We start from the raw sequence: 17,300 nt of genomic DNA, 5'->3' as shown, positions 1-17,300 counted from the left end.
AAATAATAATAAAACATTATGGTGTTTTATTAATAATATTATAAATAATAAATAATATTAAAACATTATTTAAGCGAAAATGTTCAATTTTAAACTTACTTAAACTACTATAATTTTATCGAAAAGGAAGGATCATTTTCCCCTTAGACCATTCCTACAACAGTGAAAATAAATATTCCTGAAATTTTTAACACGAACAAGAAATCAGTTTATGTAAACATTCATTTCATCCCGATAAAAATCCCGATATGAAACCAATTGTATTGGTACTCAAAATCTCATCTTTACTTTAGTCAAAAAAACAAAACGAATCAAGTATTTGGTCCTCCAAATTGACCGCAACCTGAAGTGGAACTCCCACATCATCTTTTAACAGATAAGTTGAGGCTCCTAATTAACAAAACATTTTATGTTAAATTTGTCATTCCAGCATTTTTAAGTCGCTTATATTATTCACGAGTAAATTCTTCGCTGCAATATGCTTTTTTTTTTTTTTTTTTTTTTGTATATAACTAAGACTGGTTTACGTTGTGGCCGGACTTGCCGGTAGTTCCCAAGGCAAACAAAGAAATTTTTCACAAATCATTTGAGCAACAAGCAGCTACAATAAATTGCCGAATGAATTGAAGTCTGTAACATCAGGTTACACTTTAAGAAAAAGATTGAGAGGCTACCTTCATGGGAAGAAATAATGTTGACTTTTATTTTAAACTCGTATTATAGAAAATTAACTTGCATTGTTATTAGCCTCGATTATGTTTTGTATGTATTCGTGTTCCCTCATAGATGCGGTCATTAGTTTTATAGTGACTGTATCTATCGCATACATTGTATTTTTATTGTAGCAACTTGTACGGCTACAATCCTTGGTTACACACACTGTACAGTTCTATTTCCATTTTCTCTTCTTTTAACTGTCCATCTCTATATTACTACTTTAAACATAATTGATGGATATTTTAATAACATACGTTTGTATTACTCCCATCTATGATTATCACTTGTTCTAAATACTGGTTGCATCAATGTTGGATTATATTTTCATTTGTACTACTTATTCGGTGTTAATAAATTTCAATTTCCCCCCCGTTATCTTTAGTTTAATAATGTCAGTCTGCATTAAAGATAGATTTCGGGGACGGAGTCCTTTCTTCTGACATTTTAATTTCGATAAAGTTGATTGGGGTAATTTGTTTACAGGAATCATGAAACCAGGGGAAGGAGTGCAGTAACCATTGACCCTCGCTGTTCTTATGCGGGAATGACTTGACGCAAAGTTATGTTTTGCCAACTTCGCTTTTTTCCATTTTTCGCTGTTGGAGACAGAAAAAATACTTCGCATTTACTGCCCGTATAAGAGGCGTCGTGGATTTGATGCGACCTCACACCTTTCTTCGTGACTTTGCAGATCACACGGCACGAAGTGGTCTGCAAGTAACCGAACACTTTGGAATTTCGACAGAAACGAAAAAAAGGTTCACTGGATGTGCAAGGTTGGCTTTTATGTTCCGGAAGTACATTTAAAAATAAAAGAGCAGAAAAATTCTGTATTTATATGCGTCATTGGAAGACAGTATTTTAAATCATGTTCATGTTTTTATTTCTATATTGGAATTGCATTAAGAAAAACATCCAAATGCAAATTGAGGAAACCAAAAGGAAGAACCATTCTGAACTTCTTTGTAGATTAGAAATCGAGTATTTTGTTGCTAACAATTTTTAAACGACCTAAGGTAAAATGAACTACAATCCAGCAAATGATACATTCTAAAGAATATGAAAACAAAGAATATCTTGGGATTTGAATAAAGTGGAATACACGCTGTTAATTGATGGAAAACCAATTTGGCCAGGAGTATTTCCAGTAACAGTGGAATGAACTCAAAACAGAGATGAATTATCCTTACATACCTTGAAGATGGCTTTTTCCTTTATCGTTTGTACATACGATTCAAATTTTTATCTTCGATAAGCATTCAGCTATAACAATATTTGCCATAACCATATTCCTTGTAAAGCAGCTTGAAGGAAGATCTCCCGGGGGGAGGGCTTTGTTAAACATTAAGCTTGCAAACGCAGTCCCACATATTGAGAGAGAAGGAAGTGAAGCCCTTCAACTTAATATCAGCACGCCTATAGGAACTTCTAATATATCAATTCCTTTTCGATAATTCGGAATGTTTTTTTTTATGAAAAGGGAGGGGTATACTTATGCTTTCTCCCTCGTGTTAAAGACCCGTGCAAATCATTTGTGACACAAACAGATCGCCGGTTGAATCTGAGTAATGTTTACAGTTACAACCGGTTTACATTCGATGTTAGAAGAAACGCAACATGAGAATCCTAACAGTAAGTGTTGATTGCTTGATCTAATGAGAAATTTTCTGTTTTGAATCGCACAGCTATAAAATGCATAGTAATTGATTTGGTATTGCACTAACAAGCAGAAAATTTGCAGTTTAGCATAGAAGATAAATTTTTGCCATCATTAATCTCTCGAAAACAATCCGAATTTCGATGAAACATTGACGAGCAAGAGGATAAAATAGTTTGCTCTCAAAATCAGCTGAATCTAAAATATCAGCGGTATTTGGTGTTGAACAAAAAATAGGAACTACAAAATGTTACCAGTTTGAATACGGACGTTAATTCTTATTTTGCAGTTTGAACTAAGCTTCGCTTATGTGGACGCATCTTAACGGAACAACCCTTAAGATACTGAGTAATGGACATCATCAGCTGCAAAAGAATTTCACGAAACATCCGTGATCAGGCTTGGACTGATCAGTCCGCGGTTTGGCCTGACCATTTTCAAGTGATATCGACCAAAGCTCAATTATGTTTTTAATATTTTATTGCCTTATAAGCAACGTGTTAATCGTGTGATATAGAAAGCGAGGCAAAGTATTTTGTAAGAGCTATTTGTGATATGGACATTAGAACAAACGAGTGAATTGAACCTCATTATAAGAGTTTGCATCTTTTTCAATATTAAGTAATGTTGATCCTCAAAAACGTATTCACTCTGTTCCCACATACACCAAAAATATAACGAATAGAAATGGCAATTTGAATGAGATGGTTCAGTTTCTTAAATTTTAGAAAATTTATTTCATGCGATTCTAAGATGATTAATATATCCTCCTCATCAACGTCAAATATCTCATATGTACTCTCGGAGGAATGGCACAGGATAGTACTACATGAAAAGCTTACGTCACTTCCTATCATCAACAATTTTCCTCCAAATTAATCCCTTACCTGACAAGACCAACATTATAAGATTTGACATTTCGGTCTTTTAAGGCACTTTTTACCGTATCAGTCCACCTACATCTTGGTCTTCTTCTGTGCGTTGTCCCTAGCAAAGGATACCAATATTTTCTCTCCCATTCTGTTTAAGTGGCCATACCCCAAGAGATTAGGGCCAGCTAACACATTCCTAAACGCTAACAAGTTCTTTCCCAATATCCTCATTTTAATGGTACTGACATTTGCTTACCCCTAATTTTTCTCGTAACTCTCACATCAGAGAAAAATTGAGTTTGGGGTTTTTAACTTCATTCTGGTTCCATATTCTACCGATTTCCTACCAAACCAGTTTTCCTTATTTTGTTGTCTATTTCCATATTTAATTTTCCATATTCGCAAAAAAATTGTGCCTAAGTAGCTGAAATGTTTTATTGTTCTGTAGGTTCACCATTCAGGATACAGTTCAGGTGTTAATGTTTCTGCCTATTCCTGACCTTCATACCAAATCTATTACAATACTTATTCAATTTAGCCAGGGAATCTTGTCGAGTTGTAGCAGATTTATTCAGAAGTATAACATCATCTGCATAAAGCAAAGAGCTGAGATTAACATTTCCAACTTTGATATTAGGTTTAATACAACTTTCCTTCATAATATGATCCATACAAATAATTAATAACAGATGGGATATATAATGCACACCCTTGTTTCACACCTCATTTTACCTCGGACCATCTTCCTGTGCCTTCTTCAAGTCTATCTGCTGCTTTACAGCTTAAAAGAGACCCTGTATTGCGTAATATAACGTCCCATTTGCATCATATAACTGTAGCATTTCTCTTGGAACATGCCTTTTACAGATCAATACAACTTAAATGCAGATCTTTGTTATATTCCCATGAATTTTCAACTATTTGTCGTAAAGTGAAGATCTGATCCTGACAGCCTCTATTTGGCCTGAATCCAGCTTGTTCTTCACCAAGCTTTTCGTCCACAATTCTTCTCAACCGTTTCTCAAGTATACTAGCATAAATCTTGCCAGGAACACTCAGTAGAGAAATACCTCTGTAATTCTCACATTCAGTTTTATTTCCCTTTTTATATATGGGTACTATGAGAGCTCTACTCCAATCATTGGGAATTCGTCCCTCTGTCCAGTCTTTTTGAACTATGCGGTGCAGCCACTGTAAGACTCTTATACCACCATACTTCAGCATTTCTGGTCAAATATCATCTACTCCTGCTGTCTTTCCACATTTCAAGTCTTTAATGGCTTTTTCTACTTCAAGTATGGATATGTATTCCTGACTGTATGCCTGTTGAGTGTTTTTTTTTTTTTTTTTTTTTTTTTTTTTTATCACTGTACTGTCATCACTGCTTATTTCATTTAGCAATTTTTCAAAGTAATTACTTCATTCTTCGAGGATAACTTTTTCTCCTGTTTTCATGTCACTTTATCATCTCTAACTCCTTTTACAACACTCTTCCCTCCATTTCTAAGCTTCTTCAACAACCTCCAGAATATCTTACCATCTACTTGATATTTATTTTTATGTTCTTGCCAAAGTCCTCCCATGACTTTTGTTTAGCTAATTTTACACAGTGTTTAGCTTTCTTACATTTGTCTCTGTATTCTCTAAAAGCACAAGCTGACTTATTTGACAGGAACTTTTGATATGCTTTCTTCTTTTCCTTCACTGTCTCTTTAACTTCCTGTGTCCACCAGGGAGTTCTGATTTTTCTATCCTTGCACACAACCTCACCACATGCCTCTCTGGCTGAATCAATCAGGGTTTTCTTCAAGACTTGCCACTGAATCTCCAAGGTTTGGTTCTTGTTCTCAAACTCTTTCATTTTTTCTTCAATAATCTTTGTGTATTTTAGTCTACAGGTCACATCTGAGAGCTTCTCAACTACTTTAATTCACTTTAAAACTTTCTTACATGTTCTTCTTTTCAATATGAATTTCAAATGCTCTGGACACTCTGGTATCCTGCACCAGTGGGAAAACATCACTATCAACAATAACATAGTCAATGAGACTTTTCTTATTCCTAGCCTCTTCTCTCCATGTGAATTTGTGCACATTTTTATGTTGGAACATGGTGTTAGTAATAACCAGGTCTGTGTCCTGAACAGAAAATCAGCAAGCATTTACCATTATTATTAGCTTTGCTCTTTTCTTAAAATTTCCCCAAAACATTTTTGTCTGGTAATAATTTTCTATTCTGCTGTTTAGATCTCCAACAAGGACCAACTTTTTCATTGAGCCAGCTGCCTTCTCTAATGCCTCAAATACCAACGACTTAACTAGCAATGAGCTCAGTATGAGAGAGGCTATGAAAAGGTTGTTGGAAGAAGCGAGAGTGAAGAATAAGGAAGCAAAAATCTTAAGTATATCATCTAGATATGATAGAAATTAAAGGAAACAAAAGAAATAGATAGTTTTAGTATGTGATATAGTGGAGTGACCAATTTAATCGATAATAATTAAAAAATAGAATATGAAAGTACAATTTTTAAATGATTGAAATATAAATTTAAATTAAAATCAAATAGAAGCAACTAAAATATCACAGGAGTAAATGCTACTGAAGAAGGTAGAAAAGAGGACTGAACAATTTTATGAGGAAATACAAAAGCATTTAAGTGTAATAAAAATGACTTATCTACTTGCGAGTGCAAGCAGTTGAAAGAATTCAAGAATAAGCATGATAGCTGGTGCGTGTAGTATGTGTCCTCCCTCTATGAGTCTGACTCCGTGAAGGTCTCTCTTAATAATAATATTAATATTAATAGCAGGAGATCTTAATGCTAGAGTTGGAAATAATCCAATCCCAAATGCCTTAGGAAAACAGGGAGAAATTTGAATGAATAACAATGGTCAAGAATAAGACTTCTGTACTTTCAATAATTTTAAAATAACCAATACTTTTTTCAAAAAAAGAATATAAATAAATATACTTGGAATGGCAGAGGAACAAGATCTACAATTGATTAGATCATTACTAATCAGAAACTAACTACAGGTGAGAGAGCTAAACATGTTTACAGAGGAAGTGAAAATTTTTTTCAGATTATTAATAGTTTGTAAAATGGAAATACTGCAAGAAACAGACAAGAAGAAAGCATTATTGAGAAGGATTTGACAAGCGACATACAGTTATTTGCTGATGACGCAAAGATAGGGGGTAATCAGGAATGCTGCTGATATGCAGTACTTGCAGAATGATTTGAATGGGCTGGAATTGTGGGCATGGGAAGGTGGGTGTCAGTTCAACGTAAGTAAATGTAAAGTCATTCACTTCGGCATGGATTAGATATCCAATGTCGTATTATATCGGTAGGATTAGGCTAGAAGAAACTGATGAAGCTAGGGATCTTGGAGTGTTAATAAATAGGAAGTTGAAGTTTAGTGGCCATGTGGCAAAGATTGCAAATACAACTCAAAAGATAATTGGAATGTTGAAACGAACATTCACATGTAAAGATAAGGATGTTATTTTGCCTCTTTACAAGGCAATGATAAGACTTCACTTAGACTATTGTGTGCAGGTCTGGTCTCCGTTGTGATTTTGATACAGAGAGAGAGAGAGAGAGAGAGTGAAAATGATATCAGGATTGTGAAATACTGATTATGAAAACAGATTGGGAATGTGCAGATACTAGCAAACAAAAGAAAGATGGGTGATATGATTGAGACTTAAAAACTTCTGAAAGGGTCATACAGGATTTCAATTGATGGCGGGTGGGGATAAGATGAGAAGACATCCTTGGAAGCTAAAAATAAAGGCCGCCAAGAAGGGTGTGAGGGTGTAAAAATATTTATGTAGCTCCATAAAGACTAAGCATTTTTACATGAAATTTTACCAAGGTCAAACCCAGTAAGAACTGTAACCTGTACATAGATATTTGTTAAATCCCCAAACAACAAACGACGACAGAGGAGAATACTAAATAAACAAATAAAAACATTACGTGACATCCAAGTTTACAAGGGCTAGATTTTTCTCTCAGAGGGTGCTGTGTGATTGGAATGGGTTACCATTGGATGTTGTGAGTGCAAGCAGTGTGAATGAATTCAAGAATAAGTATGATAGCCGGTATGTGGCCTCCCTCGATGAGTCTGACTCCCTGGAGGTCGCTCTTAATAATAATATTAAATAGAATGTGATATCAATCACAATTAACAGATTACCTAAAAGAAGCCACAATCAAAGATACAGAAGAATGGAATTGTATGTGCTCTCTACCAAATAAGGGATATGTTCTAGAAGGTGTAGGATTAAGGCAATATCTTGCCACTAGTTAACGGTGTATTTTTAGCTCCTTATAAAGACATTAGATTTTGTGTGTATTTCTACATGGGAACGCTCGAGGTCAGTGCTAGGTGGACCGTCAAAAGCTTCAAACTAATGCCTGCTGCCAGAACGAATAGGATTTGGGGAGTGTTGGGGAAAAACAATGGGTCAGTCGGAGAAAGGGATGAAGGGTTTCACTGAAATGTTCGGGGTCCCATATCTACGTGCAAGGATTCGTAAGTGAGTGAATAAAAGGCATTGGCGAAAAGATCGAAAGAAAGAGTGATTCGGTTCCAGAAGTTTTCATTGGTGACCCAGAGATCGTTGGCCAGTCGGCAGTTATCTGCCAGATGTACGCCATCAGGAACGCGACTTCTGGAGCAAGTATGGCCTCTGGCATACTTTCTCCAGAAAGGATGAGGATGAGATGATAAGGAAGGATGAGAGGAGCTGATCTGCCAGGCAACGAATAAACCCTTGATGACAACTCTATGCTGGGAGCTATAGTCCAAGGAGAAGGAATCGTCAAGCGAAAGGAAATTGCTCCGTTGCCTTCTACACATGCAACAACTCCGTAAACTGAAGCACCTCCACCCGTGTCCCGGGAAGATACCGACTCTGCAGGCCATCAACAAGTCTATCACCAGCACAAGCAGGGAGCGAAAACCTGACACAGAAGAAAAAGGAACAGAGCTCCAGTGTGAAGCCAGATCAGTAGAGGGTAGTCACCACCAAAGTGAGTGTATCTGTTTTTCCAATTTTTCTTCGAGTTTTTAAGGGACCTTTTATTGTGGACTGTAAAGTAGAGGCTGATCAAAATAGGCATAATTAACAGTTGAAGATTAGAAGTTAAATAATTGTCAGGAATTTGTATGTGAAATACGTCAGAGTGTAACTGTTTGCCAAATTGGTGAAATTTGCCTATAGAATATTCCCAGCATAAAAAAAGGAAGGCGCGTTTGTGTATAACAGATATGGTCTATGTGCTCGATATTTAACAGTTAAGTAATATGTACCAATGCTCAGCGTAAATGATTTGTGTTATGATAGGAAACCTAGTTAATTATGTGATATAATTTGTGTGACTAAAGTGCAGGAATTTAACTAATTGATTTATAAAGATCTGAATTGAGATGCTTTATCCTATTACTGCAAGCTTAGTGTAAATTGTTTTACATGAATTAAATTTGTTGTTTAAATATTAATAGAGTGTTGCCTGATATTTAATTCTTTGATGCACTGTTCTAAAAAACAACCGAGCTTGTGAGCAGGGAAGATAGATAATTAATACAAAATGAAAGTAAAGGGGTAGCCACGACTGTATATAAGTGCAAGGAAGGATATCTACTGAAAGCAGTAATATTTAATGCCATAAAAGGAACTCCTGAGGTGCAGTCACTAATTCAAATAAATATCTAGAGATCCTTGGCATAAAAATTGGAATACTGGAGGTAAAATATAAGGAACAGAAGGGCATAAGTTTAAAGTTAACAGAGGTATATAAGGGAACAAGACAATATTAAAGATTTAGGAATTGACATAAGGATAAAGATAATATTGTAGGGATAAGAAAAAAATTTACATAAAGATAAGGGAAGAAACAACAAATGACAACAGAGGAGAATACTAAATAAACAAATAAAAAAATAAAAAAACTATGTGACATCCAAGTTTACAAGGGTTAGATTTTTCTCTCAGAGGGTGCTGTGTGATTGGATTGGGTTACCATTGGATGTTGTGAGTGCAAGCAGTGTGAATGAATTCAAGAATAAGTATGATAACTGGTATGTGGCCTCCCTCGATGAGTCTGACTCCCTGGAGGTCGCTCTTAATAATAATATTAAGTAGAATGTGATATCAATCACAATTAACAGATTACCTAAAAGAAGCCAAAATCAAAGATACAGAAGAATGGAAAACTAATAGAGATAATTCATAAAGCAGCCTCTGAAATACTTGGAAAGAAAATAAAATATTAAAAAGAAAAACAAAAAATTTGGAACATAGACATAGAAAATGTAATAAAAGAAAAACAAATGGCATACAAATCACTCCTTCAACACCATACAAAGGAAATGAAAGAAACATAGCTAAAGCCAACAGAAAGCTCACCAAGAATCTTGTGACAAATTTATTAATAAAACAGGATATAGATATATACAGGGTGTTCGGGATAAATTTGACATATTTATAATTAATTATATTTTTCCGTAAGTTACATGTATTAACACACACTTCTCTTCATTTAAAAGTTTGGACCCTTCTTCATTCACATACAAGATGTCAGAAAGGATGGATAGCTGGAACCCACCTGAATCATGGAAGAGAATAACTTGTATCATGATGATTCGTGCCCGCCATCAAAATAAGGATATTACGACTGCTGCCCAATGCTCCCTGAATACAGTAAAAACAATCAGGCATGAACTAGAGACTTGCAATGGTGACTACGAGGATGTAGCAAGAAGAAAGATCCCTAGCAGACGATCTGATTGCGTTCGTACAGCAGAATTCCTCGCAAATCTGCAGGAACAGGTGTTGAAGAACCCTGGCATTGGAATTCGGGCTTTGTTCGTGGAGTTGCTAACTGTAGTCAAGCCCTGGATAACAAGGGTAGCCAATGGTAGGCCGTATGTATGGCAGCAGGATTCGGCCCCTTGCCACACCTCTGGGAAAAGTCAAAAATGGTTGTCTGAAAATTTCTACGACTTCACCAGTCCAAATGTTTGGCCTCCAAACTCCCCAGACCTTAACCCCATGGATTATTTTGTATGGGGCGCAGTTGAAAAAGACACCAATCGCACTTCCAGTAATACAAAAGCCCAGTTAATGGATAAAATTAAAACAGTTTTTGCGGCCCTTCCCAGGGAGACTGTAGCATCAGCTTGTTCGAGGTTCCGAAGCAGAATTGAAGCTGTGATCGATGCTAATGGTGGTTATTTTGAGTAAATCTTGTTGACAGTATTGTAATTAACTCTGCCTGTAATGTTTTTTTGTCAATTCATTAAATTTAATAGATACAAAGAAGATTTTCTTTTTCCTTACGAAACTGTCAAATTTATCCCGAACACCCTGTATATATATACACATGTGGAAGACAAGACATAGCCTACAAAATATTAAGGAAATCAAACAACGAAGAAACATAAGAATTTACGGTATGACCCAAATTTAATAACAAAAAATAATAATGAACAAATCAGCACTGATATAGGAACAATAAAATTAGAAGAACGAAAAGAAGCAATAAAATTATTAAAAAAAAAAAGAAAATCAACCGGATTAGATGGCATAAATACAGAGCTTTGGAAATATGGTGGAGAATGTTTACATATTCTTAAAATTAAGTGTCGTAGGAAATGTGAGGTTGCATCAGATTAGTGAAAAGCTAAGCTTATATCTGTATTTAAGGAAGAAGATAGATGATTCTGGGAATATTACAAAAAAAATCTGTCTTTTTCTATCTTTCTAATATCTCTTTCCTTGGTTATAAAATTTGCAGTAAAATCCTGATAAAAGACTTAGAAATATAAATACTGCAAACAATCTACTCTCAGAAGAATAAAACAAAAAATACATGATCTTCCATACTTTCAGACATGGAAGATCATGTATAGACAATTATTATGTGTCATAGCAAATTATTGAAAAATGAAGACAATAATTTAATTTAGAGAGGAAGTGAAAAATTGTAGAATATAATGAAAAAACAAGAATATTCATTACATTTGGTACAAGCTATGCAAAGTTTATATGAACATAGAAAAATACAGTTGAGTAATAAATTAACAGAAGAGATTGAAATAAATCAGGGTGTCAGAAGGGATGTAGTTTATCTCCAACTCTACTCAACAGATGTATTGAGCAGATTATTAAAATATGGAAAACAACAATAAAACAAGGTATCCAGTTAATCAGAAGAACTGTTATCAATACAATGCGGTATGCAGATGATCAGATTATATTACAAGACAATGAAGATGACCTTCAAAAATCAGTTTATGAATTAAAAATTAGCCAACAATACAATTTAAAAAAAAAAAAAAACCACAAAAGAAGACAAAAGTCATGACATTAAAAGGTTGGGATCATGTTAAATTAAAAATAGAAATAAAATAATTGAACAGCTGACACGGTTTAATTATTTAGGCTGCATAATAACATATTTAAAAAGATAAAAAGATGTACATGAAAAAAAAAAAAAGAAAGAAAGAAATTTCAGAAAATCTGTGGAACAATTAAAAAGGACACTGAAGAAAAAAACAAGCAAACGAGAAACTGACTAAATTTTCAAAAAGTAATGGCCACCCCCCACTGTTATGGTTTAGAAACATGGAAGTAAAATAAAAGCTGCAGAAATGAGATTTTGAAGAGCAATTAAAGGATGCACAAAAATTGGACCATATAAGAAATGAAGACATCAAAAGAGTGCGAGATATTTATAAGATAAAGGAAAAGATCAAGGAATACAGAGAGAAATGGAAAGAAAGTCTCTTTAGGATGGAAAGATATCAGCTACCAAAAGAAGTGGATATATGTAGACCAGAGAGAGAGAGGAGGAGGAAATCCAGCTGCAAGATGGAAAGATAGCGAAGATGGAACACACAAATGTCCAATCCTTGAAAAGAAGAAATTATAAAAATGAATTAAGAAGGGCCATGATGGTAAACGATTCGATGCATAGGCTGTGTAGAAAGAATGGATGCAAGTTTCTCAAGGTGTAGGAGGAGGGGGACGGTACTAGAACATTGCACAAACTGAATAAGATTGTTCAACTGAACTGTTTATTCATTCAACCAGGTTTTAATTCGAGTCTTAGAATAGGTAAGATTCTTCAGGAATGGAAGAATATATGGTAATGCCACGGTAATTACACAAGGGTGGTGCAAAGCCTGACATATTCAACTACTGACCAATATCAGTACCTCCACAAAGTGATGAAGATTTTTGGAAAAATTGGTTAGGACTCACATTTAGAAATGGGTTCACAGTGAATCTCTACTTTGCAATGAGGGTTTACTAAAGGAAGGTCATGTTTTAGCTACTTGATCACATTCTGTAACAATGTTACCATTGAGCTAGACAAGGGGATTGGATACACCATGATACTTGTGGATTTTGCTAAGGCGTTTGAAAGAATACAGCATGGCAGACTGCTGCATAAATTGGAGAATATGGGTTTGGATTAAAAAATATTAGCATGATTAAGACAGCTGACTGACAGATATCAAAAAGTGTTATATGGGAGGGGATGAATCTGCAAGATTTAAGGTAACCAGTGGTGTACCACAAGGATCAGTCCTTGGTCCACTTTTATTCAATCTGTACATTAATGACATTGGGAAGGATTTGCGACAGGCGACATACAGGTATTTGCTGGTAATGCCAAAATAGGCAGGGTAATCAAGAATGCAACTGATGTGCAGTACTTGCAGAATTACTTGAATAGGCTGGAATTGTCATGGGAAAATGGCTGTCATTTCAACATCAGTAAAAGTCAAACTTTGATGTGGTTAGATATCCAATGGTATATTATATTCGTGGGATTATGCTAGAAGATACTGATAAGGCTAGGGATCTTGGAGATTTTTTTTTTTTTACTAGAATTTGAAGTTCAAGGCCCATATAGCAAATACAACGCAGAGGATAACTGCAATGCCGAAACGAACTGTGACATGTAAAGATAAGTCATTTTGCATCTTTACAAGGCCTTAATAACAACCTAACTTAGACTGTTGCAGGCAGGTCTAGTCTCCTGGTTTCCATAGGGATTCTGATATGGTAAAGGGTGCGCAAAGGAGTATTATAATGATCGAATAATTGTGGAGTACTCATTATGAAGATAGATTGAGAATTAAATGTCCACAATCTATCATTGAGAATGATTATTATTAGTACGGGTATCTCCATGGAGTCAGTAGACTCATCGCGGGAGACCCAAACTAGCAAAACAATATCTGTCATATCTCTTCTCGAATTCATTTACAGACGAAGAGCTCACAACTAAGTCAGGCAATGAATTCCACTCATTCACCACCCTCCAGGCAAAAAACCTTGTTCTGGCACCTTTGTTAACCACACTCTTCTTTAATTTCCAGAGATGACCTCTTGTTCTTCCATCACTTTCACACAGCTGAAACATTTCCCCTGCATCAATCCTATAAAAACCTTTTAGTAATTTGAATGTTTCTATCATATCCCCTCTTCTTCGCCTATCAACCAATCTCTGCAATCCACAAGCTCTCAATCTATCAATGTAGGGAGCATTTTTTATATCACTCACCAACTTGGTCACTCTTCTCTGAACCCTCTCCACAGCCTCCTCATCTCCAAGGAATCCAGGTGACCAGACCTGAGCACAGTAATCCAAATGTGGAAGTATCAATGCTTTATAAAGGGGAATAATAACCTCTTTATCTCTGGATGTCACTGTGTTCCTCAACAACCAAGTAATCCTATGTGCAATCTTGGACACCTTAGCAATGTGTCCTCTGAACTTCATCTCCCTATCTACCAATACCCCTAAGTCCCTAGCCTCATCAATCTCTTGGAGTACCTTTCCATCGATGTAGTACACAGCTGGTAATCTTTTAATCCCAAAATGCATGACTTTACACTTTTCCACATTGAACTGACATCCATTTTCTTTTGCCCATTTTACCAGCTTATTTAAATCCTCCTGCAAACTTTCAACATCAGCTTGATTTTTTATTGCACTACACAACTTTGCATCATCAGCAAACAACTGAATATCTCCCTTTAAGCCGTTTCCTATATCATTTATATACAAATTAAACAACATTGGCCCAAGCACAGAGCCCTGAGGCACACCACTGGTCACCTGCCTCATTCTGAACTCGGCTCCTCCATACACCACCTTATGGTATCTCTCCCTGAGCCATTCTCCTATCCATATCACCAATTTAATTTATGATAGATTGTGGACTGCAGACAAAAGAAGGAGTGATATGATTGAGAGTTAAACTTCTGACAGGGTTATAAAGTATACCAATGGATGAAATATTTTCATTTTATGGAGGGTGGGGAAAGAACAAAGGGACATCTGAGGAAGTTGAGAATGAATGTCATCAAGAAGGAGGGGGGGTCAGAGCTAGATTTTTCTTTCATGGAGTGGTGCGTGATTGGAATGGATGCCATTGGATATGGGTGCAAGTAGTGTGAACGAATCGAGGAGCAGATGACAACTAGTGCGATAATATGTGGACTTCCTCGATGAATACGACTCTTAATAATATTTGAGCATTTCTGGTCGAATATTATCTACTCCAGCTGCTTTTTCATATTTTAGGTTCAGTGGCTTTTTCTTCATGTATTGATATACTCCTGCCTGAATGCTTTCTACCACTTTTTATTTCTTTAAGTCTTGCAAAGTAATTAACCCATGAGTCTAAATTATCTTCAATTCTCATGTCTCCTTCATCACCTCTGATTCCTTTGAAGTATTCTTTCGCTCATTTCTAATCTTTTCATTCAATAGCCTCCAGAATATTTAGCCACCTTTCTAATATTTATCTTCTGTATTCTTACAGTCTTTCTATGACCTTCGTTTAATTGCTTTTGCACATTGCGTTGCTTTCTTAATTTTTTTTTCTGTATTCTCTGAGAGCACGAGCTGACTACTTTTGCCATTTACTTTCAATATGCTTTCTTCCTTTCCTCTTTAACTTCCTCAGTCAGCCACGGAGTTCTCATTTTTCTATCAGAAAAGTACAGAAAACCTCACGATGCTTCCCTGGCTGAATCAGTGAAGGAGTTTCAAATTCTGATTTTTAATTCAATAATATTTGAGTCTGCAACTCACCTCTGAAAGCTGCTCATGTGATTCCTTTTAAAAAGATCCTTACGCACTTTTATTTTCAATGATATTCAATTTTAATTCAAATTTGGCGATTGCAAATCCTCTGGATACTTTTGTGTCCTGAACCAGCTGGAAAACATCGCTATCAGCAATAACGTAGTCAACGAGACTTTTTTTATTTCTTGCCTCTTCTCTCCATGTGAATTTGTGCACATTTTATGTTAGTAATAACTATATTCACGTCCTGAACAGAAATGCCTTAATCCTACTCCTAGTATTTTCCCATTGCCTTAATGAAATGAAGCAGGATGATAGAGGTTATACAGAGATTGTCCATGGAGAATCCCCAAAGGCAATCATAAAAAAAACGGACGGAATTGTAACCTTTCATTACAAGTCGCATGAGAAAGGGGCGTTCGTTTAAGATATTAAAACAAAACTGAGGAGAAAAAACAAATTATTGTTTACTTGTCAGATATCTATTATTTTCGTTTAGTAGTGGCAATAAACTGCATACAGTGCTTTGGTGTGTGTAATGAGATGCGATATTTGGACAATGTATTTCTTCTATCAGAAACTAACGTTACGTAGTACTAGATGGCAGCACCTACCTTCTGCTCGTTCTCATCTTCATCGTCATCCAGCAGTAATCCTTCGATATCGTCCTCCACCAAATTATCTGCAACGCGTCCTTTAGCATCCTCCAGATAATTTAAAATTTCCGCTTTGGATGCTCCCTCGAAGAATGACTTGCGTGGTGAATCGAAAGAATGAAGGACTAAGGGATAAAAAAATGAACGTCATTAAAAACGAATACGAAAGATGTTTCTAGTAAATTACAGAAGAGTAAAATCTGCTTTAAGAAACAAGAACGTGAAGAGTTTTTGCGAGCGCGAGTTAATCAAGTCAGTGGCGTAGCTAGAGCTGTTGCCGCCCGAGGCGGTCCCTGAGTTTTCCGCCCCCTCCCAATACAGACCAAAAATACTACAAAAAGTCAAAACGACGTATAGGGAAATAAATTAAAACACCGTTTGTTTTTTAAGTAAAACTTTAATTCCAACATTCTAAAATAAAATGTTATTTTTCTTGCTTTTCTGTTAGCAAAATCGTCGATGACATTGACGAAGTCTATTTCATAGTAATGTTGGTAATTCTTAATCAGTTTTATTTAGAAAAACTCCTTTCACAACTATCAACACTTGCAGCAATTGTGAGGAAAATTCGCAGTAGTATTACAATATTTGGAAATGAGTTCTCGAGACTGTATTTTAGAATTAGCTGCAAAAGCTCAAAAAGGTTCATTGTGCCGCCCTTGGTGGACAGCCCCCTCCGCACCCCCTAGCTACGCCACTGAATCAAGTACATATTAACTGCGAAAAAAATAAATTGCGCTATTAATGGAATGTTTATAAAAATCAAGCTGAATGGGGGTAAATATTAGGAATACATCTCGGCGTGGGTAAAACTACGACGGATACTTATCCTCCGGCATTTTTGCCACAAAGGAGAATCCAAGAAATTTATGCATTTTATTGTATTGCACTTCAAGACAAACGACGGAGAAATTCCAGGCATATAACAAAGAGCGTTCACTTTTGCTTCGTCTTCAAATGTAGATGATAAAAAAGCTTTTGGAAACATTTCAACTGCGTGTTGTAAACAGGACATTATACACACACCGATACGCACTTTGTAATTGTAAATCGGAACTGAAGGAAGTTTATCTCCACTGTTATTCATCCCGTATACGGATCATTTAGGCAGGAAAGTGGACCATTTATGGATCAGCGTCACTCCCGATATCACTCAGCTCTACTTCACGTAGTCGATTTTATACTCCTGAACACATCCAGTGCAAGTCTCCAAAATTCCCGAAGTGAACTGAGCAGCAGCTTTGGTGAAAACATCTGAATGGAAAGTCTGCAGA

The 17,300-nt window shown here is 35.8% G+C and overlaps 1 protein-coding gene across 1 annotated transcript in view; it reads right to left on the bottom strand.

Moving 5' to 3' along the window:
- The window catches only part of LOC150099073 (uncharacterized), a 105,719-nt gene that overhangs the window by 21,639 nt on the left and 66,780 nt on the right, over positions 1 to 17,300 (bottom strand). The window contains exon 5 of the mRNA XM_090404793.1: positions 15,985 to 16,151. Coding sequence (XP_090260919.1) covers positions 15,985 to 16,151 — 167 coding nt within the window. The remainder of the gene's footprint in view (positions 1 to 15,984; positions 16,152 to 17,300) is intronic.

This window comes from Typopeltis vanoorti, chromosome 15 (assembly GCF_054136105.1).
Source record: "Typopeltis vanoorti isolate ZY-2024b chromosome 15, IOZ_Tvanoo_1.0, whole genome shotgun sequence".
In the NCBI taxonomy this organism is placed as follows: Eukaryota; Metazoa; Arthropoda; class Arachnida; order Uropygi; family Thelyphonidae; genus Typopeltis; species Typopeltis vanoorti.
Note: the sequence above shows the minus strand (reverse complement) of the source record. Positions and strands in the feature narration are given on the sequence as shown.